Source organism: Henckelia pumila, chromosome 4 (genome assembly GCF_033568475.1).
Source record: "Henckelia pumila isolate YLH828 chromosome 4, ASM3356847v2, whole genome shotgun sequence".
Classification (NCBI taxonomy): Eukaryota; Viridiplantae; Streptophyta; class Magnoliopsida; order Lamiales; family Gesneriaceae; genus Henckelia; species Henckelia pumila.
Genome location: NC_133123.1, coordinates 85360132 through 85386558, shown reverse-complemented (window position 1 = coordinate 85386558; position 26427 = coordinate 85360132). Strand labels below are relative to the sequence as shown.

The following is a 26427-nucleotide window of genomic DNA, read 5'->3' as shown; positions in this document are numbered from 1 at the left end:
GCCTCTTCTGACTTGGTCCTGCCCCACCTGTTGCCAAGTACACATACAAAACAAAGCAACAACCGGATAACCGGTGAGAATGATAATCCCAGTAAAAGCAACATATCAAATAATAAATAAACAACATGCTATCAAGACAACATATTCAAGTCAAGGTTAATGATATGCATGTCTTTAAAAACCAGGATATCGATTCTGATAAACAAGGGATTGCTGCAGTGCTTTTGGGATCCCGAGGATGAGATCACGTAACGACTCACCGACTCTCCCAATCGAGGTGGTGCCACGTATCCCACTCCTCTAGACTTTGAGCAACTATAATGAGTATGCTAGCACTAGGTGAAACGACTACGACCTAGGCCACTCAATCATAGTTCCCAAATGTCTAAACAAAAAGGGCGGTTCTGCCCGCTGAAAACAAGATTGGCTCAAGATGAATGCATAACAGAAACATTGAGCCAACCCGCCGGTTCGGACCCGGGTCAAAACCGCTGGGTCGGCTGGTTTCATAAAGAAAAACCGTGATTGGACCGGCCAATGGCCGGTCCGGTCACGGTTCTAGGTCAAACCCGTCGACCCAGATAACCGGCCCGTTGACCACGGGCCGGTTTCGGGTCGGGTTTGGGTTTGTCCCAATGCTACGACCATAACGTGTATGCCTCTTATTTGATAAATCCACGGATGATTGTACTTCATTTATCCTCTTGTTCCTATGAAAATGTAAACACAGTTTATGTCAATAGTGTGTGTCATATAATCTATGTTAGAAAGCAAAATAACTAAACAAGCAAGACATATAATTGCACTAAATAGTAAGACTGATTCAAGAAAAAGTAAAAAAAAAACCTATGCTATAGCTTCTTTGCAACTGCGTCTATTATGCCCTCGCTTACGATAACGACCACACTTTGCAACACGTGTTTCAACCTGGGACGGTATCCTCTTAGTCTTCCTACGACCTGGTTGATTGCGTACATCAGAAGCATTGGTTATAGATCCTTCACCAATACTGTCCTCATTCATGTCAAATGTAGGTATGAGATTAATAATTCCTTTGTACGCTTGACGATACATATCAATATGAAAATACCGATCACAAAAAGAGTAGAGCGACAAAGACTTCGACTTAATATCTGCACAAGCATGCTTGCACGGTAACATGTTGATCTCCCAAGCTCTACATGAACAACTCCAATCATTCAAATCAATAGCAAATGATTTATCACCATCAACTACCTCAAATTTCCAACCACATGATATGTGAACTATCAAGTTTCGAGATTCAATATATGTGCTTGTAAGAGTTTTCTCCTTCTTTGGGCTTAATTCTTGAACCATGGCTAAGGTTATTTCATGACGCTGGTGCATCATGTTCATGATTTGAACACATATACGATCCACCATACACATAATTGGAAGATAATGGGCTGGTTTAACCCAATTATTCCAACATTCAGCCATGTTATTATTCATGACACCCCAACGTTTTCCACGAAACAAAGCATTCGCCCAACTTTCAGGTTCTGAATTTGTAATAAACTTTCTTGCAAGAGGCATGGATTCTGAGATATTGTTAATGTGTTGCATAAACTCCAGATGAGAAGGGGGATATGCAGCCTTTTTAAACACAGAAGACCAATGCTTCTTGTTGTGTAGCGGATAGCTTCGCATAATGTGAGACCTCGGTTCTAAACAACTAATCTCGGATTAAACAATTAATAAAGCATACAATAATCCAATGTCCAAGCAAGAAATAAATTTTTTTTAAGGCCACGTGCTCGCGCTAGATGAACATCTCGCGCGCGCGCAGGATACACTTCCAGAGCCACAGCTGAAGGCTCGCGCCCGCGCGAGATGGAATCTTGCTCGCACGCGGGCCACCATTCCAGGACCCCTGGCAATGATCCCCGCGCTTGCGCGAGCTACCATCTCGCTCGCGCGCAGGTAGCCTGGGCAGAAAAAAAATCAAGGCCAAAAAAAATCTTCCGTGCTCGCTTTCGACATGCATTCAAATACATACACAAAATGGGGTGTAGAGAATACACGCAATATCAAATATCAATACCCAAGCATGCTTTCATAATATACCTAAGATCAACATAAAGTCTCGATCGATAGAAGTTCTAAACATGCTTCGTTCCAATTTATACAACTCCGAAATACAAACGAGTTCGAATACAAAACATAACAAGTTCGAATCACATGCAACGACAACCTTCAATCCAAGCTAGAGTTCTAAACACGCTTCAAAACATAAACTAGATTGACATGCTGAATTCGACTTCTAAACCGAGTCTCACTTCTATCTCTCCCTCTTGATGCTAACCAGGTCTTTGCTAACTCGATCCTGCCCACCTGTTGCCAAGTACACATACAAAACAAAACAACAACCGGATAACTCCGGTGAAAATGATATTCCCAGTAAAAGCAACATAACAAGTAATACATGTAATATCTCACAACATGATTTCAAGACAACATAATCAAATCAAAACGAATGATATGCATGTCTTTAAAATAGGGATATCATTTCTGATAAACAAGGGATTGCTGCTATGCTTTTGGGATCCCAAGGATGAGATCACGTAATGACTCACCGACTCTCCCAATCGAGGTGGTGTCACGTATCCCAATCCCATAGACTTTGGTGCGACTATAAGGAGTAGGCTGACACTAGGCGAACCTCTACGCCTAGGCCACACGCTTAAAGCCCCAAAAATGTCTAACATAAAAAGGGTTGTTCTGCCCGCTGAAATCAAAGGTCTGACTCAAGATGAATGCATAAGAAAACATAAAGCATTTAAGCCACATAATAAAAGCTCATTTAACAACAAAATACAAGTTCCACATGCTAGAACAAGTATTGATGCAAGTATGTGATTTAAGGGAAAACTCAAGAACCAACTGTCCCGAGTATGCTATCTCGCTAACGATGACTGCTTTTACCTTTCAATGCAAGTAGCTCCAACTATGGATAAGCTACAACAAAAAGTTATATCAGAAACTATACAACCTAACAACAACAACTGCTCAAGGTAATCTCTTTACCGTTCTTCGTCCAACTCTTCAACGATCCAATGCTGCTAACACTGGGCTCGAAAAACTCGAAACGAATCTGTACGGAGAAAAAAGTTGATCAAAAATGACGATCAAACTCAATAGCCAAAGTTCAACAACTCGAAATGGTTCGAAATCCCAAAACTCAAACCGGAGGCATAACAGCTATAACTTATCGAACCGGAAACACAAACAGCAGTATAACAACGATACTAACTTATAACAATGCTAATACAAAAAAAATACTGCAAACCCAACAAATCTCAAACTCCAAATTTTCGAATAAACTTCCAAAAAGCATAACAAATCCAAACGTCGCTCTATTTTAAAACCGACTGAGAATAAACGATCAAAACTCTGCCAAGAACAACATACTCAAAACTCAATCGATTCTAAAAACATTCGAAAAATAGAATGTATCTGATCGTACAAAAACTTACGATATAACGAATCTCTCGTTGCAGTGATCGCTAATCTGCCTTTTGAAATAAATTCCAACGGACGGATCGAGCTCGGAGTGAAATCTGAAAGCTTGAGAAAGCTATGGGGCGTTTCAATGGAGGGAGACGACCAAGGGAGGAGGATGGAGTGAAGAATAAGTCATTCCAAGTCAAGATAATATAAAAAATCCAATATTTGCGTTTAGTCCCTGAAATTTCCAAAATTTACAAAATAGACCCTGATCAAAATCAAGTCGGATCTTGAACTCTGTAATCTCCGATTAACTCAATTAAGCTCAATTAAGATAAAATCGTGGCGTTACAATTCTCCCCCTCTAAGAAGAGATTTCGTCCTCGAAATCAATAAGATTCACAACTCATAAGAAAGAATAAAGAACTAAAGACAATAAGAAGAATTCACTCATCCGAATAACTCAGGAAAACGCTGCCTCATGTCAGATTCTGTCTCCCAAGTTGCTTCCTCGACTTCGTGATGGCTCCACTGCACTTTCACCAACGGAATCAACTTGGTTCTGAGTTGCTTCTCCTTCCGATCAAGGATATAAATTGGTCGTTCAAAACGACTCAGAGTCTCGTCAAGCTCGGCTTCGTCAAGCTGAAGAATATGAGAAGGATCTAGATGATACTTCCGCAGCATAGAGACGTGAAAGAAGTCGTGAATTCCAGATAAATATGGAGGAAGTGCAAGTCTGTAAGCAAGATCACCTAACTTCTCAAGAATCTTGTATGGCCCGATGAATCTCGGAGATAACTTCCATATCTTACCAAATCTGACAGTGCCTCTGAAAGGAGAAATTTTAAGGAAAACTCGATCTCCCTGCTCGAAACTCAGAGGTCTACGTCTGATATTCGCATACTTTTTCTGTCTATCCTGAGATGACTTCATTCTCATCTGAATGATCTTTACTTGCTCTTCCATATCTCGAAGCATATCCGGTCCCAAATCAGGTGACTCGGACAAATCATCCCAAAACAAAGGAGATCGGCACTTCTTACCGTACAAAGCCTCAAAAGGCGCCATACCGATACTCTCTTGGAAGCTGTTGTTGTAAGAAAACTCGACAAGAGACAAAGAATCTTGCCAACTAGTGCCAAAGTCTAGCACTACTGCTCGAAGCATATCCTCTAACGTTTGGATAGTCCGCTCTGACTATCCGTCGGTCTGAGGATGATAAGCTGTACTCAGATGCAATCGAGTACCAAGTGCCTCCTGAAGACTGTGCCAAAAGTGTGAAGTGAATCTAGGGTCTCGATCTGAAACGATCGACTTTGGCACACCATGCAGTCTCACAACATTGCTAACATATAACTCAGCCATCTGATCGTGATGATACGTCATCCTGTACGGAATAAAACAAGCAGACTTTGTCAATCTGTCGATCACTACCCAAATAGCATCGCATCCTAGAACAGATCGCGGTAGCTTCGTGACGAAATCCATAGAAATGTGATCCCACTTCCATTCAGGAACAGATAGACTGTGCATCAGACCTCCTGGTCGCTTCCTCTTTGCTTTCACTTGCTGACAGTTCAAACATGGAGATACACACCTCGCAACATCGCTCTTCATTATCTTCCACCAAAACTGATTTTTCAGATCGTTATACATCTTCTGACCTCCAGGATGAACATTGAACCGACTGCAATGAGCCTCTCGGAGAATACGCTGTCTCAACTCCGAAATATCAGGCACAACAATACGGGTATTCACAAACAAAATATCATCTCTAACCTGGAATTCAGACTGATGCCCAGATCTGACTTTCTCTACTGAAACCTGAATGCTCGGATCAGAATTCCGTGCTTTTTTGATCGCAATAAACAACTCCGGCTTGGCTTGAATAGCAAACACTCTGATAGTCCTCTTATATGTTTCAAACCCCAAACCAGAAGTGAAACAATCACTGATCAACTGAGAAACACCGATAGTAGAAAGAGATAAAGAACAAAACTTTCGGCTCAAGGAATCTGCAACTGCATTTGACTTTCCCGGATAATACTTGATTTCACAGTCGAAATCATTCAATAGATCTAACCATCTTCTCTGTCTCATATTCAGTTCTGCCTGTGAACACAAATACTTAAGACTCTTATGATCAAAAAAGATCTCGAAAGACTCACCATACAGATAGTGACGCCAGATCTTCAGAGTAAATACAGTCGCAGCGAGTTCAAGATCATGAACCGGATAACGAGTCTCATGCGGCTTCAGCTGCCTCGATGCATACGCTATCACATGCTTATGCTGCATATTAACACAACCCAAACCTCGGTTAGAAGCATCACAATAGACTAAAACCTCCAGTACCTTTTGGAATAGAAAAAATCGGAGCATTGGTCAGCCTCCTCTTTAGATCAACAAAGCTAGCCACACAATCTGCAGTCCAGATAAAATGCGCATTCTTCTAAGTCAGCTAGGTAATCGGCTTGGCAATAGATGAGAATCCCTCGATAAATTGGCGATAATAACCAGCTAAACCCATAAAACTTTGGATCTCAGGAACTGTACATGATGTCGGTCTAGGCCAATTCATAACCGCTTCAATCTTGCTGGGATCAACATAAATCCCATCTCTTGAAATATTATGACCAAGAAAGACAACTCGATCCAACCAGAATTTGCATTTAGATAGCTTGGCAAACAACTGTTCATCTCGAAAAATCTGCAAGACGATCCTCAAATGCTCTGCATGGTCAGTACGATTCTTTGAGTAGATAAGAATATCATCGATGAAGATAATAACAAACTAATCCAAATAATGCTGAAAGATACAGTTCATCAGACCCATAAAAACCGCTGGAGCGTTAGTCAAACCGAACGACATGACTATAAACTCGAAATGACCATACCTCATTCTGAATACGGTCTTAGGAACATCTTCCTCACGCACTCTCAGCTGATGATAACCTGACCTCAGATCAATCTTCGAATAGACAAAAAAACCCTGCAGCTGATCAAAAGGTCATCTATTCGGGGTAAAGGATACCTGTTCTGGAATGTAGCCTGATTCAATTGACGGTAGTCGATACAGAGCCGCATAGAACCATCCTTCTTCCAAACAAACAGAACAGGAGCACCCCAAGGCAATACACTAGGTCTGATGTATCCCTTGGCAATCAAAACCTCAAGTTGTTCTTTCAACTCTCTCAATTCAACTGGTACCATACGATACGGAGCTTTGGAAATAGGTTGAGTACCTGACACTAAATCAATGCTGAATTCGATCTCTTGAATAGGCGGCAATCCTGGAATATCTTCCCGAAACACATCTGCAAAATCTCTAACCACTGGTATATCAACCAATTCAGGGCTAGATTTCAGTACATCAACAGCATAAACCAAAAATCCCTCTGCACCTCTCTGTAACAAACGAGTCATAGATAAAACTAAAATCAAAGGAATTCTAGATCGAGAACCCTAACCAAAGAATTTCCACTCGTCTGCCATTTCAGGTCTGAATCTAACAAACTTCAAAAAACAATCGACTGTTGCCCTGTACTTGGTTAAAGCATCTACGTATCTCAATCCCCTAGACTTTGGTGTGACTATGAGGAGTATGCTGACTCTAGGCGAACCTCTACGCCTAGGCCACTCGCTTAAAGCCCCCAAAACGTCTAACATAAAAAGGGATGTTTTGCCCGCTGAAATCAAAGGTCTGGCTCAAGATGAATGCATAAGAAAACATAAAGCATTTAAGCCACATAATAAAAGCTCATTCAACAACAAAATACAAGTTCCACATGCTAGAACAAGTATTGATTCAAGTATGTGATTTAAGGGAAAATTCAAGAACCAACTGTCCCGAGTATGCTATCCCGCTAACGATGACTGCTTTTACCTTTCAATGCAAGTAGCTCCAACTCTGGATAAGCTACAACAAAAGGTTATTTCAGAAACTATACAACCTAACAACAACAACTGCTCAAGGTAATGTCTTTACTATTCTTTGTCCAACTCTTCGACGATCCAATGCTGCTAACACAAGGCTCGACAAAATCCAAACGAATCTGTATGGAGACAAAAGATGATCAACAACGACGATCAAACTCAATAGCCAAAGTTCAACAACTCGAAATGGTTTGAAATCCCAAAACTCAATGTTGTGAAAATTTCCTCGCAAGCGTACGAGTGTCAAGTTTTAATATAGTGATTAATTCAGATATCGATCCCACAGGGAGTAAAATGAAAATATTTAGTACTTGTAATTAAAATAGTCTAAAATTTATCTAGAAAATCAATAATCAAGAATTTTGCAATAAAAATAAAATAATTAAGAGATTTAAAAGCACGCACACAACTTTCAGATCAAAAATCAATCAGAGAAAAATGGTCTAGAGGTATAGATTTCACCTGATTTCAACAACAGTCAATCCTAAATAATTAATCTTCATGAATTTCAGTCAATTAATAGCCAAGAACACTTACGTATATTATTTCCCTCTCCCGAGTAACAAATAATGTTTATCAACTACAATTCAATTCCAATATTCCTATTAAGAATTTATCGCAGTGATCTATCACAAAACAATGTTCTTTTTTAAAAGCTCTGTTAAAATCATACACTCTCCCGAGCTGTATAAATAATTAGCAGTGTATTTTATAATGTCCTATTCAAAATCCCCTCTCCCGAGCAATGATTTCAAATAAATATAACAAATCAATTATTGATCAGATAATTTAAAAGAAAATCAATTCTAGAAAAAACAATTAATTTAGAAGAAACTCAATTCAATAAAATCAAAAATTCATGAAAGCGTCTACACCAGGTTCCATCCAACCTCTAGACTATAAAAATTAGTTCATAATAAAATTCTGAAAACAATAAATAATAAATCCAAACATGTTCAGAATTAAATAAAAGATAAGAAACAAATCCGTCGTCGACGCCGTGTCCGGACTATCAAACTCCGTCTTCGTCCTTCAAGTTAAGCTTCAGAAATCTTCTCAGCAAATCACGATCAATTCTCTGATATCCTAATGTGTGTGTGGCGGCTCTCCCCTTTCTTCTCTGATAAGAATTCCTTTTTATATTGCGTACAAAAGCCCACAAAATCAAGCCCAAAAATTAATTACCCGAAATAATTAAAATTTCCAAATCTCGATCGGGGCGGGCGCTCTATGAACGGCGCGGGCGCGACTTTAACTCGAATTTTCAAATCTTCAATTATGCGCGTTAGCTCTTCTTCCTCTCCTCATTAGCGCTAAATTAAGCGCTGACTTTTAAAGCCCAATAAGAAACCCAACACTGTTCATTCTTTATCTTCTTCTCTTCTGTACGTTTCTTCTATTTTCTTCTCAACTTTCTCAATTCTTTTCTCTTTAATTTATTTCTCCAAATAAATTCAATAATTATTCTTTTCTCCACAAACTTCCATAATTCACTGTAAACACAAAAACAACAAAATACCCACATAAATCTGCTCTAAACAAATATTTAACAATTAAATAATATATAAATTAAGTGTATAAAATACACTTATCGAATACCCCCAAACTTATACTTTTGCTTGTCCCGAGCAAAATTATTAAATTCCAAAAACTCATTCTCTCAAAAACCAACAAGAATAGTCAAGAAATATTATGGAGCAATAGCATCAACAATGATTTCAAAAATATCAAATCCAATCATATCCAACCTACTAACACTTGAAAGTTTCAGCCAGAACAAAATAACCGCATAAACTCACAATCTCCGCAACTCACGTTTCAAAACACCTTCATCCAAATTCAATTCAAACATTCATAAATCATGAGGTCTTTTCAAGGTAGCAATAGGATCAAAAATAGGATATAAATCAAAAACACTCACAAATAGGTAAATGCAACGAATAAACGTGTAAGTGTTTAGATCAAAATTCATAATCATTAAAAGCATCAATCAATAGTCCATAGGCTAAATTCTCGCAACTCTTCTCCACTAGTATATTGGGCAACTGAGACTCGGTCACTAGGACTTATTCAGCTTATAATGTAAGGCCTGGCTCATGGCTACAAATGAAGGATAAGAATTCAAAAATAAGGAGTAATTCATATTTTTATGCTCATTCTAATTTCAACTCCTTTTCTTTCACAATTCACTTCTATTTCAATTCATTTCATTTCTCAACTTTTTCACAACTCTCTCACAAATTTTTTTCTTTCTTTCACAACTTTTTCAACCACATTTTTCAACTCTTTTTTCTACTACCTCTTTTCATCTTTTCAATTCATCCACCACACCAATCCTTTTTCTCACAAATAAAACTAGGAGCATAAACATTTTAGCATTCAAATTACTCCCTTAAAGGTAGGAAATAGTGTATAGGCTATTCAGGTAGTCAATGTAGGACCTTGAAATAATGACGAATGGGGGTTTAATCACACGTTTACACGCATGCCATTCGATTTTCAATAAAGTTCAACAAGGTACTAGGGATAACATATTAATAGGTAGCTTGAAAGGCTCAAACGAATTCAGAAAAATTGCCTAAATCATTCCTAATCTCAGTTTTGCCCGTATTTCGCCTCGAAGAGTGTTCGAACTAGTTCTAGACAAGTCTCAATCTACAATTAAATCATACAAATCTCAATCAGTGCAGAAAAAATAATCATTAGCAGTTAACGATGATTTTCACAAAAAAATCAGATTTTCTCGTACCTCAATGTACTAATATACAAGTGTAGGCTCAAATAGGCATCTAAAGATAAATTCAATGAAAATTAGGCCCAAAAATTTCAATCAATGCCTCAATCATATCTATGTATGTATGTCTCAAAAATCAGATTCAAGTATTAATCACAGAGTATATAGGAAATTGTTCATCTAATTGGTTCCATATTTTCAAAAATATTTGTCAGATAGGTAGACAATCATGGATTTCAGTTATAGCACAAAAATATTTTTCATCAGCCATGCATCCAATATTTCTCAACTTCTTTTAAATTCAACTCAACTCAACCAAAAACAACTAAACTCAACAAAAATTTTATCTATGAAATTCAAAACTCAACTTTCAACCAAACAACTAAATCAAACATTGATTCACCCCCCCAAACTTAATGTAATCATTGTCCCTAATGATTAAAAACAATAAAAAGAACAAGGGACTCATACCTTCGACACCGAGTATCAGGACTCGGCGTCATCATCATCATCTCCATGGAAAGAAGGTGCAGCAGCAGCAGTATCATCAGAAGACCACTGCGGAGGAGCTGGATAAGGCACAACAATGGGCGGATAATTTTGGGCAAGAGCGGCAGTGAAGTCATGCATATATGTCATATGTGCTCGCATCATCTTTCACTGCTTCTTCATCTGAGTAAGCACGGCCGTAGAATCATCACGAGTAGAATACTCAGTGGCCGGATGCGTCGTTAGTGACATAGGTCCTTCCAAATGGGAAGGTGCTGGCTCAAAGTGTGGTAGTGGCTCCGAGGGTTGCGGTGGTTCAGCTGTCTGTTCAGAAGTACTGGCTGCTTTCTTCTTCTTGTCCCGTCTCAATGCACCAGTAATTCTTATAGGACCTCGAATTGGAATAATTTGCTCCGTATCATCCCATACAACACCAGCTAACCGGCAAAGTTGAGTAATCAAAGACGAGTGGGGTAAACTGATAGTCGAGGAACCCCTAACTGCAGCAATAATAGACTCCTGAATCACCCTCCCAGCATCAATAGATTTTCCAGTGACAATGCAGTACACAAGACCAACTCTAACCTTAGTCACATCAGATGTATGCCCAGATGGCAAAATTCTGGCAGCCACAAACTCATGCCAATTATTCGCTTCTCTTCTAAGAAAGATGGATGGAAATGTAACAGCTTCATCCTTTGCATTCCTCTTCCATTCCGCCCCATCATGACACAAAGTCTGAATTACAATATTCTCTGGATATGAATCATTCTTAAATACCTCATACTCATCATCTGAAATGTCCAAATCCGGCATTTCATAGAGACTGTTAATTGTACTCTTATCAAAAGGCACCAATTTCCCTCGAACTCGAACTTTCAGATTCACGTCTTTGACCATCAAATTTGCATAAAACTTATGAATCAATGATATAACAGCATCTGGTGGACTCCTAACAAATGTCTCCCAACCTCTTCTCTTAGCTTCAATTAACGCCGGCGCACTATGCTCTCTCAAACTCATTCCTCTTTCTTTGTGCATCCCTCTCTCCATTACATCAAAACAATACACCTCTGCTGTGGTATTCCAAAATCTGTGTCTATCATATGAAGCAGTAGAGGACGAAGAAATTGCTCCTTTCCCTTTGTTTTTCGGTGGCATTGTAACTCAATAATTCAACTCAAATCAAATCAAATGCCTCAAACAATGCACTAAACTCCAAACAATTCCAGCAACCAATGTTCAAATACAACCCAAGCAATTTAACAAACACTTGGTAGGCACGAATAAAATGATATAGAATTTCACTGCATCAAACGTACTCAACACCACAGCTCAGACAACCTAATAGCCTCAAATCACAACATTTATCACGAATCAAATGTAATAGATAAAATTTCAGCTTTTGTACCGTTCAAGAATAACATTTTCCAAATTCTCCAAATTCCTCTTTCTCGACAAGCGTAGATGGAGCAAGACCAATTCTGAGAATCTCTGCCTTGTAATCAAGATCAAAATCCTTGAGATGATGATATTTTGTTGAGTGGAAGATTTACGATGATCGTGCCAGTGTATGAGATTTAAAGATGGACTCGAACGAGGGATCGTGATTTCTAAAGTCTGGAAGGAGTAGACTCAGGAGTGGGCTTTTAAATTTCTGAAGCATTGCTTGCGCGATAGCGCCTAAGCATGCGCTATTCAGGAGCGCGATAGCACCTAATGTTGCGCTATAGCGCTTGATGGAGAGCTGTTGAAGAGCGTGATAGCGCTGATGAGGATGCGCATTAGCGCTATCTTAGGCGCAATTGAGAGAGCGCGTTAGCGCTGATGGGTGCGCGGTTGGGGTAGGCGATAGCGCAAGGGATGGCGCTCTTTGTTGGCGCGTTAGCGCATGGATGGCACAGCTCGGAAGCGCGATAGCACTTGGTATTGCGCACTTGACGATTGATGTTGGCGTAGAGAGAGCACGGACGCACGAGAGGAGTGGCGTGGGCGCGCATCTAGTTCGCAAATCAATACCAATTTTGTACAGAAGATGCGCGGGCGCTCAATTTAATGGGGGCGGACGCGCCTCTAGCTCGATTTTGAGGTTTCTCAAGGCTGCAAATTTTTGAAAATTAAGAAAAATTAGCTCAAAAATTTAAAATAAAAAAAATTACTTAAAATAATTAAATAACAAAAATTAAATAAACTAAAAATAAAAACAAATAAAATAAAATAAAAGAAAATGCTTGGGTTGCCTCCCAAGTAGCGCTTGGTTTAAAGTCGTCAGCCCGACTTTCACGGGATTAATTCTTCCCCTTCTCTTTCACTCGCCAAATAAATTCCACGAACCGCCTTTTAAATTTTGCTTTTTTCGTGGCCTTCTTTGGTGGTTTTGGCGCTCTCTCGTTCGATGAATCAATCGCAATGTCGGCTTTTGAACGACCCTCCAAATTCATAACTGGCTCTATCAAGCATAATTTTTCAATAGGGGTGTTAGATGACTTCATGAATATATTAAAAATTACACTCTCACCGTCCACACCCATTGACAATGCACCTCTCTTCACCTCTATCTTGGCATCGGCAGTGGCCAAGAAAGGTCTCCCCAATATCAGGGGCATGTTTGCATTCTCCTCCATATCTAACACAACAAAATCCGCTGAAAAAATAAATTTATCTACTTTTACCAAAACATCTTCAATGATTCCAAGCGGATATGTGATAGATCGATCAGCCAACTGCAACGCGATCATGGTGGGCTTCACCTCACCAAGTCCTAAGCTCCTGAAAACAGTCAAAGGCATGAGATTAATGCTAGCTCCTAAATCGCAAATTGCATTATTAAAATAAGAAGAGCCAATAGTGCAAGGAATAGTAAAACTCCCTGGATCCTTAAGCTTTTGTGACATCTTCTTTTGGAGCACCGCACTGAACTCTTCCATTAAATTCACTACCTCGTTCTCTTGAAGTCTCCTTTTCTTGGACATCGCCTCTTTGATGAATTTTGCGTAGTTCGGCATTTGCTCCAAAGCTTCAGCAAAGGGGATGTTGATGTGAATTTTCTTGAAAATCTCCAAGAACTTGGAGAACTGCTTGTCCAATGCTTTCTTCTTGAACCTTTGCGGGTATGAAAGTGAAGGCTTGTACATCGGTTTTGGCTCAGATTCAAGCTCCTTCTCTTTCTCCTCAACTTTTTCCTCAAGTTTCTTATCCGCAACAGTAGGAATTTGGACTCCAATGTCTTTGGCACTCCGTACTTCGATGGCATTGCACTTCTCCTTGGGATTCACCTCAGTATTGCTAGGGAACTGGCCGTGATTGTTGTCCTTCAGTGCGTTCGCCAACTGCCCAATAATAGTCTCCATGGATTGTAACACTGCGCCCATGTTGGACATGTGCGTCTCCAAATTGTCAAGTCGAGACTCAGTTCTCGCCATCCTCTTACCTGATTCCTGCACAAAAGTACTAACCACATCCTCCAACGACTGCTTACCCTCATCTTTGTTTGTATTGAATCCCGAAGGATTCAGCACATTTTTATTGTTAGCATACGAAAAATTTTCATGATTACGCAAGCTAGGATGATAAATATTTGGGACAGGGTTACCTCTATAGCCTCCATATCCTCGGTAGCCATTTGGATTTATATAATTGACTTGCTCTATGGCCGGTGATCCTTCAACTCCATTTGAATCTGCAACATTAATTTTATTCAAAGAAGCTACCTGTGTAGTCAGTGCAGATAATTGAGCAGTGATGGACGTGAGAGGATCCACTGCATACACTCCAGCTGGCTTCTTTACTCCTATACGCTCAGATGGCCATTGGAAACTATTGACCGTCCTCTCCTCCAACATATCATAAGCCTGAACATGATCCTTCGCAAATATAGTACCTCCAGCAGCAGAATCGACATTCATCCTTGTAGGCGCATTCAGTCCGTTGTAAAACCACTCGATCTGTTCCCAATCTGCAAAATTTTGGTTAGGACAACGTCTTAATAATTCTTTATACCTTTCCCACGCCTCGTATAACTGTTCAGTGTCCATCTGCCGGAAGGTGCTGATCTCGATCTTCAGTTGGGTGGTTTTGGCAGGAGGAAAATATTTTGCAAGAAATTTTTCTGACATCTCCTCCCAAGTAGTGATGCTTCCAAGCGGCAGTGATTGCAACCAACTTCTGGCTTGATACCTAAGAGAAAACGAAAACAAGCGTAAGCGTATAATATCCTCAGACACACCATTAATTTTTACCGTATCGGTTATCTCCAAAAAGGTGCGTAGGTGTAGATAAGGATCGGCAATGGCGCTCCCATTAAATTGGTTCTGTTGAACCATGTTGATCAATGCAGGCTTCAGCTCAAAATTGTTTGCATTGATAGTTCCTCGAGCGATTCCAGAATAGTGAGCCTGGATCGTCAGTCTGAAGTGATCTCTAATAGGCACTAGGGGAGCTTGATTTGCTTCTTGCTCAGCCATTCTTTCAATTTCTTCTCTTCTAACTCGTCTTAAAGCACGTGCAGTGCGCTCGATCTCCGGATCAAATAGTAGAGAATTAGCACTTTGAGATCGTCGCATAGACTGCAATTAAAAATAAGAAACAATTAATTAATTACAAAAAAAACAAAATAAAAAACTCTAAATTAAAATCTAGACTAATTGGTAACAAGACTAAAAAATAATCAAAATTTACTCCCCGGCAACGGCGCCAAAAACTTGTTGTGAAAATTTCCTCGCAAGCGTACGAGTGTCAAGTTTTAATATAGTGATTAATTCAGATATCGATCCCACAGGGAGTAAAATGAAAATATTTAGTACTTGTAATTAAAATAGTCTAAACTTTATCTAGAAAATAAATAATCAAGAATTTTGCAATAAAAATTAAATAATTAAGAGATTTAAAAGCACGCACACAAATTTCAGATCAAAAATCAATTAGAGAAAAATGGTCTAGAGGTATAGATTTCACCTGATTTCAACAACAGTCAATCCTAAATAATTAATCTTCATGAATTTCAGTCAATTAATAGCCAAGAACACTTACGTATATTATTTCCCTCTCCCGAGCAACAAATAATGTTTATCAACTACAATTCAATTCCAATATTCCTATTAAGAATTTATCGCAGTTATCTATCACAAAACAATGTTCTTTTTTAAAAGCTCTGTTAAAATCATACACTCTCCCGAGCTGTATAAATAATTAGCAGTGTATTTTCTAATGTCCTATTCAAAATCCCCTCTCCCGAGCAATGATTTCAAATAAATATAACAAATCAATTATTGATCAGATAATTTAAAAGAAAATCAATTCTAGAAAAAACAATTAATCTAGAAGAAACTCAATTCAATAAAATCAAAAATTCATGAAAGCGTCTACACCAGGTTCCTTCCAACCTCTAGACTATAAAAATTAGTTCATAATAAAATTCTGAAAACAATAAATAATAAATCCAAACATGTTCAGAATTAAATAAAAGATAAGAAACAAATCCGTCGTCGACGCCGTGTCCGGACTATCAAACTCCGTCTTCGTTCTTCAAGTTAAGCTTCAGAAATCTTCTCAGCAAATCACGATCAATTCTCTGATATCCTAATGTGTGTGTGGCGGCTTTCCCCTTTCTTCTCTGATAAGAATTCCTTTTTATATTGCGTACAAAAGCCCACAAAATCAAGCCCAAGAATTAATTGCCCGAAATAATTAAAATTTCCAAATCTCGATCGGGGCGGGTGCTCTATGAACGGCGCGGGCGCGCCTTTAACTCGAATTTTCAAATCTTCAATTATGCGCGTTAGCTCTTCTTCCTCTCCTCATTAGCGCTAAATTAAGCGCTGACTTTTAAAGCCCAATAAGAAACCCAACACTGTTCATTCTTTCTCTTCTTCTCTTCTATACGTTTCTTCTATTTTCTTCTCAACTTTCTCAATTCTTTTCTCTTTAATTTATTTCTCCAAATAAATTCAATAATTATTCTTTTCTCCACAAACTTCCATAATTCACTGTAAACACAAAAACAACAAAATACCCACATAAATCTGCTCTAAACAAATATTTAACAATTAAATCATATATAAATTAAGTGTATAAAATACACTTATCACTCAAACCGGTGGCATAACGGCTATAACTTATCGAACTGGAAACACAGACAACTGTATAACAACGATACTAACTCATAACAATGCTAATACAACAAAAATACTGCAAACCAAACAAATCTCAAACTCCAAATTTTCGAATAAACTTCCAAAAATCATAACAAATCCGAACGTCGCTCTATTTCAAAACCGTCTGAGAATAAACGATCAGAACTCTGTTAAGAACAACATACTTGAAACTCAATCGATTCTAACAACATCCGAAAAATAGAATGTATCTGATCGTAAAAAAAACCTACGATATAACGAATCTCTTGCTGCAGTGATCGCTAATCTGCCTTCAGAAATAAATTCCAACGGACGGATCGAGCTCGGACTGAAATCTGAAAGCTTGAGAAAGCTATGGGGCATTTCAATGGAGGGAGACGGCCAAGGGAGGAGGATGGAGTGAAGAATAAGTCATTCCAAGTCAAGATAATATATAAAATCCAATATTTGCGTTTTAGTCCCTAAAATTTCCAAAATTATCAAAATAGACCCTGATCAAAATCATGTTGGCTCTTGAACTCTGTAATCTCCGATTAACTCAAGTAAGCTCAATTAAGATAAAATCGGGGCGTTACACATAACCTACAATAACAACTAAATTAATGCATTATTACATCAAAATGAAAAATAACAAACTTCTAAAAATTCATATTGCAAATAATTACTAACCTGCTTCACACAATTATCCACCAAGTGCCTCAAACAATAAGCATGGTGACTACCAGAAAATAATAAATTAACAGCCTTGATGATACCAGAATGTCTATCACAGAAGAAGGTGAAATTTTTGAACCCCCTGATATGTTGTGAAAGCAGAACACTTCTCAAATTAATACAAAACCATTCCCAGTTACAATAATTCTCGGCATCCACTACAAAATATGCCAATGTAAAACGATCATCATTAGCATCCTTTCCCACAGCAAGTAGGATGCACCTTTATACTTGTTTTTGATGTGAGTGCCATCCAAAAAAATCATTGTTCTACAAACTGTGGCAAAACCACTGGCACACGCATCGAAACAAATGAATAAACATTTAAATTTATTAGTTAAAACATCAATCTCATACTCTTCCACACTTCCTGGATTTGTTTCTCGAACATTACGACAATACCATCTCCACTTATCATAACAATCCTTTTCGATACCATAGATATCTTGCATCGCTAATTCCTTGCCCTTCCAAATCTTGCGGTACTCTAATTCCATCCCATAATCCCTACGTATATCGTTCAACAATAAATATGGACGATAAGATGGCTCTGCCTTTAATTTTTCTTTCATCAAATTTGTAACCCCAGTTGCATCAGCTCTTGGATGTCCTCTGCCACATAAATTATCTTCTCCACATGTATGTTGTAAATTGAATTTTTGAATACCAAATAGATTGTCTGCTTTATGTCAGCATAAATTCTCCATTTGCAATTTACTTCACTACAAACAACATTATTCTTCTTGCTATCATTTTTCTTATAACAAAATGACCGTAGAGTTGCAACAGAATAATTTTTAATATACGTTCAAAATTCTATAGCATCCTTAAATGTCTGCCCTTGCCCGCGAATGCAATGTAACCAAGATTCAAGTGAATTTTGTACGGGGGCTTGTTCAACCTCATTATCACTTCTAGATTTTCTGTCATCTTCTTCATCCCTTACGAATTTAATATTCATAAATTCAGAATCACCATACTATGACAAATGTATTGTACATATATAAAACTACTACTTCGAACTTAAAAATGTAGAAACAATTTCATACGCACCATCATGATTGAAAAAAGAACTTAAAGACGTATAAATAATTTTACCATCTCAATCATGTTTCATAAAGGACTAACCAACTAATATAGAGTTATAAATTAATACTTTGAGCTAAAATATGTATAAACAATTTCGCATGCAAATTCATGCTTCACATGACTTATAGAAGCAAAACGATTATAAAAAATCAACACTAATAAGGTCATAGGGCAGAATAATGAAGGAAAAGATGTATTTTACCTCTCCATATTGAACCCTCCTTGAATCTGGTCTTTCAACTCAGCCCTCAATTCGATCACACTCAGCCTCATACACATGAGAAGATGGATCATATTACGGACATCATCGTTATCATTTAAGGTAACGTACATCTTGTGCTGGGGAGCCAGGTATTGTAATGACATAGACAGAGGATTTATTTCTTCATATTTGCTAGACAAGCTCTAAAATATATCCTCCAAACTACATTCACTAAAAATTGGGATGACAAAAATTTGACCTTTGCACTTACAGGTACCTAAAAATGCAAGGTTGGAAGAAGACCCGACTCCAAATTCCATTTTATCGACAATAGGGCTTTTCTCCAATTAATCAACAATGAAACCTGCTTCAAACTTCTTTGATATTTTGTAGCGTTCAACCGAGATTGTGTTACAAACCTCGAACTCAACTCCTAAAATCGAAGATGGATTTCAGAGTTCCAATTTAGGGTTGCTTATCGTCTGCCTTCTTGCCCAATTTTCCGGCATTAATGAGAATTCTTGTGTGGGGATGTCAAGGAAAATTGGGGATATGGTCAAATGATTAGAAATCGATGGAAATGGGGTGACCCTGATAATGGGAAAATTGATCGAGAAAAAGGTGACGATGATGAGATTTAGGAGATAGGAGGGAGTTAGGAATCGTGACGTAGATAAAGGGATTGTATAAGGGTTGTATAATGTATTTAGGGAATTTAACTTTTAATTTTTAATGTATTATGTATTTAGGGAGTTTAAAATAATAAATTAATGAAATGGGTATTGCAAACTCATTTTTTTTCTAACACAGACTGTCCACAAACTTTTGTTTGGCCATGGGTATTTTATCACAATTCACCCCTTAACTAATAGGTTATTGATTTTTTTATTAGAAAATATTTTCTAAAGGTAACAACTTATCTCTTTTTTTTTTTTTTTTTTTTTTATCATTTTTCAATTAAAAATCTCCTAATATTTTCATTAGTTTTTTGCTCAATTACGTGGACATGAATATTTATTCCGTGGACATGAATATTTAGAGACAAACTAAAATTCTTAATCAATTTAAATCTTCAGTAATATTATAATTAGGGAAAATAATCATTGTGGCTGTTTTGGTTTGATTTTTACTGAAATGTTTAATTTTTCAAGAAATTTTCCATATTTTTCAATTTGAAATGATATCATCCTATTTGGAACGCAACATAAATTTCATCCTATTAAACTAAATTATAAAATAATAATAATAATAGTAATAAATACAAAAAATAGATGTGATAAACATGTTTCTAATATCTGTTTACTCCGATCAATAACCCCAACCCAAATTAATTGTGATATAATCGATTAAGGTGTAGAAGGGGAGGGTGATTACACCACAAAAAATTCCTCAATAAAAACTTGGATTCAATCGGTTTGGAAATTGAATTCTCTCTTTCTTAGCTGTCAATTCTAATTGACAAACAAATGAATTGTGCGGAATAATGTCAACTAACAGATCTGAACACTAAGTGTCAAAATGAAATGATACACTCAAACATATATTAAACTGAAATAAAGAACACGAACAAACGTTTCTGGATGTTAGGAGAATTAAATACTCCTACGTCGCTTCTTCTTCTTTGGCAGAAAGGTTTCCACTAGACGACTTTGAACTTTACAACTTTTTGCAAAATCTCAATCCAAGACTAGGCCTTGCACACCTTTATATCTTAGAACTCCTAGCAACTCAACAATAAGGCAGTCCTAGACTGAATCTATTTCAAAGTGTTTACAACTCGATTAAACTAGAACAAATTGACCCTTCAATTATCAGATAATATCTTTGAATGTGTGCTTTGAGTTCTCGATCAGTTTTGCTAAGTAGACTTGATATATGCAATAAAGAAAGTTCATGCAAGAGAGATCTCCAAAACTGATCTTGTTGCCTATTTATAGGCTTTGATGCCAACAGTCATAATTATTTAAAAAATTTCCGTTCCTATCATGATTTCTGGTTGCACTATTTGTATTGTCACGTAAACATTCTCTGATTCAATCATCAATATTACAATTGTGTGCGCGAATGCGGTTGCAGAGTATCAGTGTACGGAAAAATTTATTCACTTAGGTAGACTGAAATAAACCGATTATTCCGAGAATGTTGGTGGGTGACTTCATCAAATACTTCATATTGATGTACTTCAGTCTGGCTTAAGATTTGGTTTAGGTCATATTTAGTTTAGGTAAGCAGTTGAGTAGGTAAATTGTTTTGTCCATGTAGCATTTTGGTCGGGAAGAGTTTACTTAACCAATTTTGTCCAGTTCATTTTAGAGATGCAGTTTGGCTTTACATTAGACTTAAAACGCCGAAACTCAATTTCTTCAACAATTTTCTCATTTTTGGTGTTTGACAAAACTTAGAACTTTAATTGTTTTTTGTCTTTTAGTCAAAGCGTCTTAATTGAACTGTTTTATCCTTTTCGACAAGAACAAAATATAAGTTGTAGAGAATTGGTCTTGACAAAAATTCTTTAATATCTTCAAAGATAGAAATTTTGAATGATCCAACAGACAATTGTAGATAAAATAACAGGCTATGATCTCTTATCGGTGGCTGGATGAATGATGATATTTTTTTGGTACACGACTGGTAGGATTTGGTCTGCTAGACTGGCTCTGATGGCCTCCTCAGGGTTCAATATATTGAGAAGTGTTGGATTGATTGATCAGAATTTGCTGTGTGAGAGAAGACAAAGAGTTGTTCTAAGTAGACATAACATGAAAATTATCAGTCATTGTCCCTTGAAGAATTTGAACTTGAGAAGAGAGGTTACAAACTTTGTGTTCAAGTTTATCTTGAGATTAGATTAATTGAGGTAGAGATGATGTAGCCTTATGAAAGTTGTCTAAATATTTGAACAGTAAAATGAACTGGCGTTGAAGAAAAACAACTTCTCTGGTCATTGAATCACGAATGGAAGAAATGTGAGTACCAACTTGTGATTGATCACCTCTGATGACTTGATTATTTTCAGAAAGTGAAGATAGAGTGGTCTCAATGCCATTCAAGGTGCTTGTCAAATCATCAGATACGTCTTGGTCAGTAGTTTCAATAGCTTCCAACTCATCTTCACAAGGACTGGAGGAATTTTTTTGACCCAGACTGAAGTTGATCATCTTCTTGGCCTTATCCAAAAAATCCTCAACTTTCTAAACCTCTACTAAAAAAAATCTCAATATCAGTTTCTTTTACCTTAGTGCTATCTGCTTCAACGATATGTGATAAGTGAAATTTATGCACTTAATTGCTATATGATTTAAGTAGGATTTTGTGATGTATCGAGCGGTTTTATGCGTATTTTGATGTTTTTTTTATATTCATGGGAATTGACAAAATATGATAAGAGCATGAAAAGAGGGATTAATGATGCAAGGATTGGAGTTAAGCACCGAGAAGAGGCACATGAAGGAATCACGAAGCAACAATTGTCCAAAAATTATCGGTGACACTAGAGAAATCCAAATTTGATCTCCACTATTCAAAATTTAGTATAAGATGTATAAAGCTGCTGTCCAAATTTCAACCGGATCCAATGGATAGAACTCCTGATACATTTTTTGCAAGAATTCTACGCGCTTGACACATGAAGCAACAACGCCTCTGCTCTCCTTGCTAGCGCAGCTACGCCCTTGACGAGAGAAGATGCAGTGCCTCAGTTCCATGAAATTAGAGCTGCAGCGCTAATGGTTCGAACAAGAACAGCACCTCAACACAAGAAGAGCAGCATTGAAGCGCTGCTTCGGGAATTAGCAGAAAACAGAATTTTGGAAATTGGAAAGACTCGATTTGTTGGGCTTTGTTTAGCGAGCTTCGAGGATGAATAAAAGGGGGTATAGAGACCTAAACAAAGGGGAATCAGTCATGCATCATAGAAAACACATCATGCGAGAGAGAGAGAGAGAGAGAGAGAGAGAGAGAGAGAGAGAGAGAGAGAGAGAGAGAGAGAGAGAGAGGGCACAACGTGAAGAAGAATTAGAAAGCGAGGATCAAAGACAAAGACAGCGGGATCTGGGGACAGAGACGCTACTTTGGATTCTTTATTCCTTATATTTTATTCTTAAATTCCGAATATTGATGTCTAAATTCCTAAACATGATTTGTTTTTGTTTAGTTTGGATCATGAACTAAGTTTTTGATTCTAGAGGATTGATGTAGCTTAGTTAATACAACTTCTACAAATTTTTGACTTATTTGATTGAATTCCTCAAGTTTGATTGTGTTTTCTAGATTTCATTGTATTTCAATTACCTGATCACTAATTGAAGTGCTAAATTTATTTGAATGTGGCACTCAGGAGAGGGTATTTTGAATAGGATCATTGAAAAATACATTGTTGCATGTTTATATAGTTCGGGAGACGTATGACATCAGAAAAGCTTGAATAAGAACATAATTTTCATACATCATTAAGTCTAAATTTTTAATAGGGATATTGGAATCAAAACTTAATGGATACATTCTATTTATTTCTTGGGAAATTGGAATAGAAATAAATTAGTGTTCTTGGATATTAAACGAGTGGAATTTATGATCATAAATTAATTAGAAATAGTTGTTGTCAAAACTAAGTAAAATCAAAACCTCTAGATATTTTCTCTCATTGATATTTTCTCAATTGTGTTAATTGCTCATTAGTTTTCTTGGTTAATTTATTTAAGTTTGAAAAATCTCATATTTAATTTTATAAATAAATTCTAGCCTATTTTAATTACAAGTATTGATATAATTTTCAATACATACTCTTCGTGGAAACGATACTCTACTCACTAAATATTAAAACTTGACATTGTGCACTTGCGAGCAAGAAAATACGCAACAATTTTTTTGCGCCGTTGCCAAAGAGTAAATTATTTGAATTTATATAATATTGTTACCAATTAGTCTAGATTTTAATTTAGATTTATCTTTGTTATTATTATTTTAGTTTCTGATTCATTTTTTTTTTCTTATTTGCAATTTATGCGAAGAACACAAAGCTTTGATTCTCTACTTTTCGATCTTGAGATTGAAAGAACTGCAAGAGCTTTAAGGAAGAAAAGAAGAGAGGAGCTGAGAGCAATGACTGAGAATGATAATGAACAATAGGCTATTAGAGATCACTTCGGGCCAGTGGTCCATGCTCATTATTCTGACATAGCTCGTGGAACCATCAATGCCAATAATTTCGAGATTAAGCCTGGACTGATCAATATGGTTCAGCAGAATCAATTCAATGGAAGTGTTATTGCCGATCCTCATATGCATTTGAGCATTCTGTTGCTGTAGGTACTATTTTTGCAAAGGATCCTGCTCAGGCATATGAGATGTTGGAGAAAATGACTATAAACAGCTTTCAGTGGCTGACTGAATGAGCTGGAATCCAGAAATCAGTCAGAGTGTATGCATTGGATCCTCTCACTTCTTTACCTACTCAATTCTCGACATTGATTACACGGATAGCTGCTATGAGTACTATAAATTCTGAAGGTAAGGTTCTCACTATTGAAGAGGCACATGATCCTGATGAGGCCCAATACATTAAAACCAGAGGCTATGGAGGATATCGAGGTAACCATTTTACAAATTCTTATCATCCTAATTTGCGTAACCATTAAAATTTTCTTATGCAAATAATAAGAATGTATTTGTAGTGACCGCACCGTGATCACCTATTAATTAAAACCTTAAGCATGCATTAATTCCTAATCAAACGTAATCAGATAATTAACAACGGAAACTAAATTAATGTTATACAACCCAAAATAAAGAGATCTGAAATCTTAAGTTAATACAACCATATCGAATATTTTCTATCAGTACTAACAACCCTGAACGACAATAACCTTGCAAGGATAGAACTAAACATGCCAATACCAAAGCTCCTAGGATCTCCTAGAGTCTCCTGCACCATCCAACCTAAGGTCTGCCCTGTCGAATGGGGTGTCCAATAATCACAGAAATAAAGGATGTGAGAAAACTAAGCTCAGTACGAAAGTATGATTATACAATATTATATGTGCATGAATTCAAGTATATGGGTTACCAAGACTCGAGGTCAAGAATCTTTGGTTAAGCACAAACTCGGGCCCAAGTTATGTAGCACTCTGTGCCGTCACACCAGAAGGTGGCTCACATACCTGACAGTGGATATAGGTGACCTGATCACGTATCTACATGTCCAACCATCCACTAACAAGATAAGGTGAAAACCATACTATAGGATATTACAAGGATACAAGCTCAAAATTATCATGCATGAAGCATAATAATATGGCATATATATGCAGATAAAATCATGCCATATAAATACTGCAACACATAATACATGCATACTCAGTCAGGATATCTCGAACAGTACTTTTGTACCTTAATATTACTAGGAAAGCTACACCAGCTCTATTGTCCAAGCCTATAATCACAAGATCACTATATCACTAAACAACATCTAAAAGCCTTAACTAAGTTAATAGATGCTCCCAAACTATTTATAGGATCTAGGGTTATACCTTCGTCCATCGTCAGCCCTTTGTTGTCGAATGCCTTGGAACTTGGGCACAACTTCGCTACGACTTTTGGACGCCTCGCCAAGGCCCCACCACACACTAGGGAAGGCTATAAACCCCTAAGAACTACTAAGAACCGAGAGAGAAAGTTTTGAATTGGCAAGTCACAAATGAGCCTCGGATGCCCTATTTATAGACAAAGTTCGGAAGCTACAAACTCCTCTCCGAAAGCTTCAAACTCGCATGCAGTCCACGTTGCAGAAATGCAAAGATTGGAATTTCCGATCTCCATCTTCAGAAAATCCAAACTCCTCCATGTCCGAGCAATTTTACACGTCAATAATGTGCATGGCCTAACTGTGATCGGAAGCTCTGATCGTACTTCGGATGTTCCGAACGTGTTGTAGCTTTCGAAATCCTTTGCCCATTCCAAACCCTTCGAACCCTCCGATACCTACCAGGCTTGGGTTTGGACGTTCCGAACCACTCGAGCCCAATTAAGCCCATTAACCACTTCTGGAAATTCTGGATCCGATTTCTTGGTTCGATTGGTCAACTTAAAATCCCTTAATTATGTTTTATTAATTCTAAACATGTTTAACCAAATTGATCTTGTAAAAATTGAACTGGGCTACTACAGTATTGAATCCCCCCTGGGATTTAAAATAAATAAGGGAAAAGGGAATCCATCGTTGAAAGACGTGGTTGGTACTTTTGTTGCGGAGTCTGGAAAACGAATGAAAATGATGGAATCTCGTCTTGATAGCTTGGAGATACATATAGGCAATATGGGTGCCACGATGAAATCTTTAGAGACTCAGATTGGAAAACTGGAGAATGCACTGAAAGATCAAAACAAAGGTCAGTTCCTGAGTAATATTGAGGTGAATCCATTAGAACATTGTAAATCCATATAACTGAGAAGCGGAAAAGAAGTTGGAGTCAATGAGTCGAAATCTGAAGTCGAGAGGGAGAAAAAATTTGAAGAGGCTGAAGTTAGTGAGAGTAAGCCTATGCAGTCGAATGATGAATCTGAATAAAAATGTATGTTTAAGCCGAAACTTCCTTATCCTCAGAGATTCAAGAAAAGGCATTAGATGAACAGTTTGCCAAGTTTTTTGAGATCTCCAAGAAACT

The 26427-nt window shown here is 37.4% G+C and overlaps 1 protein-coding gene across 1 annotated transcript; it reads right to left on the bottom strand.

Annotated features, from left to right (window-relative positions):
- Window positions 1-846: 846 nt before the first annotated feature.
- LOC140861357 (uncharacterized) lies at window positions 847-1671 on the bottom strand. The gene has a single exon (XM_073264372.1). The coding sequence runs from the start codon at window positions 1669-1671 to the stop codon at window positions 847-849; it is 825 nt and encodes a 274-aa protein (XP_073120473.1).
- Between the last annotated feature and the right edge of the window lie 24756 nt (window positions 1672-26427).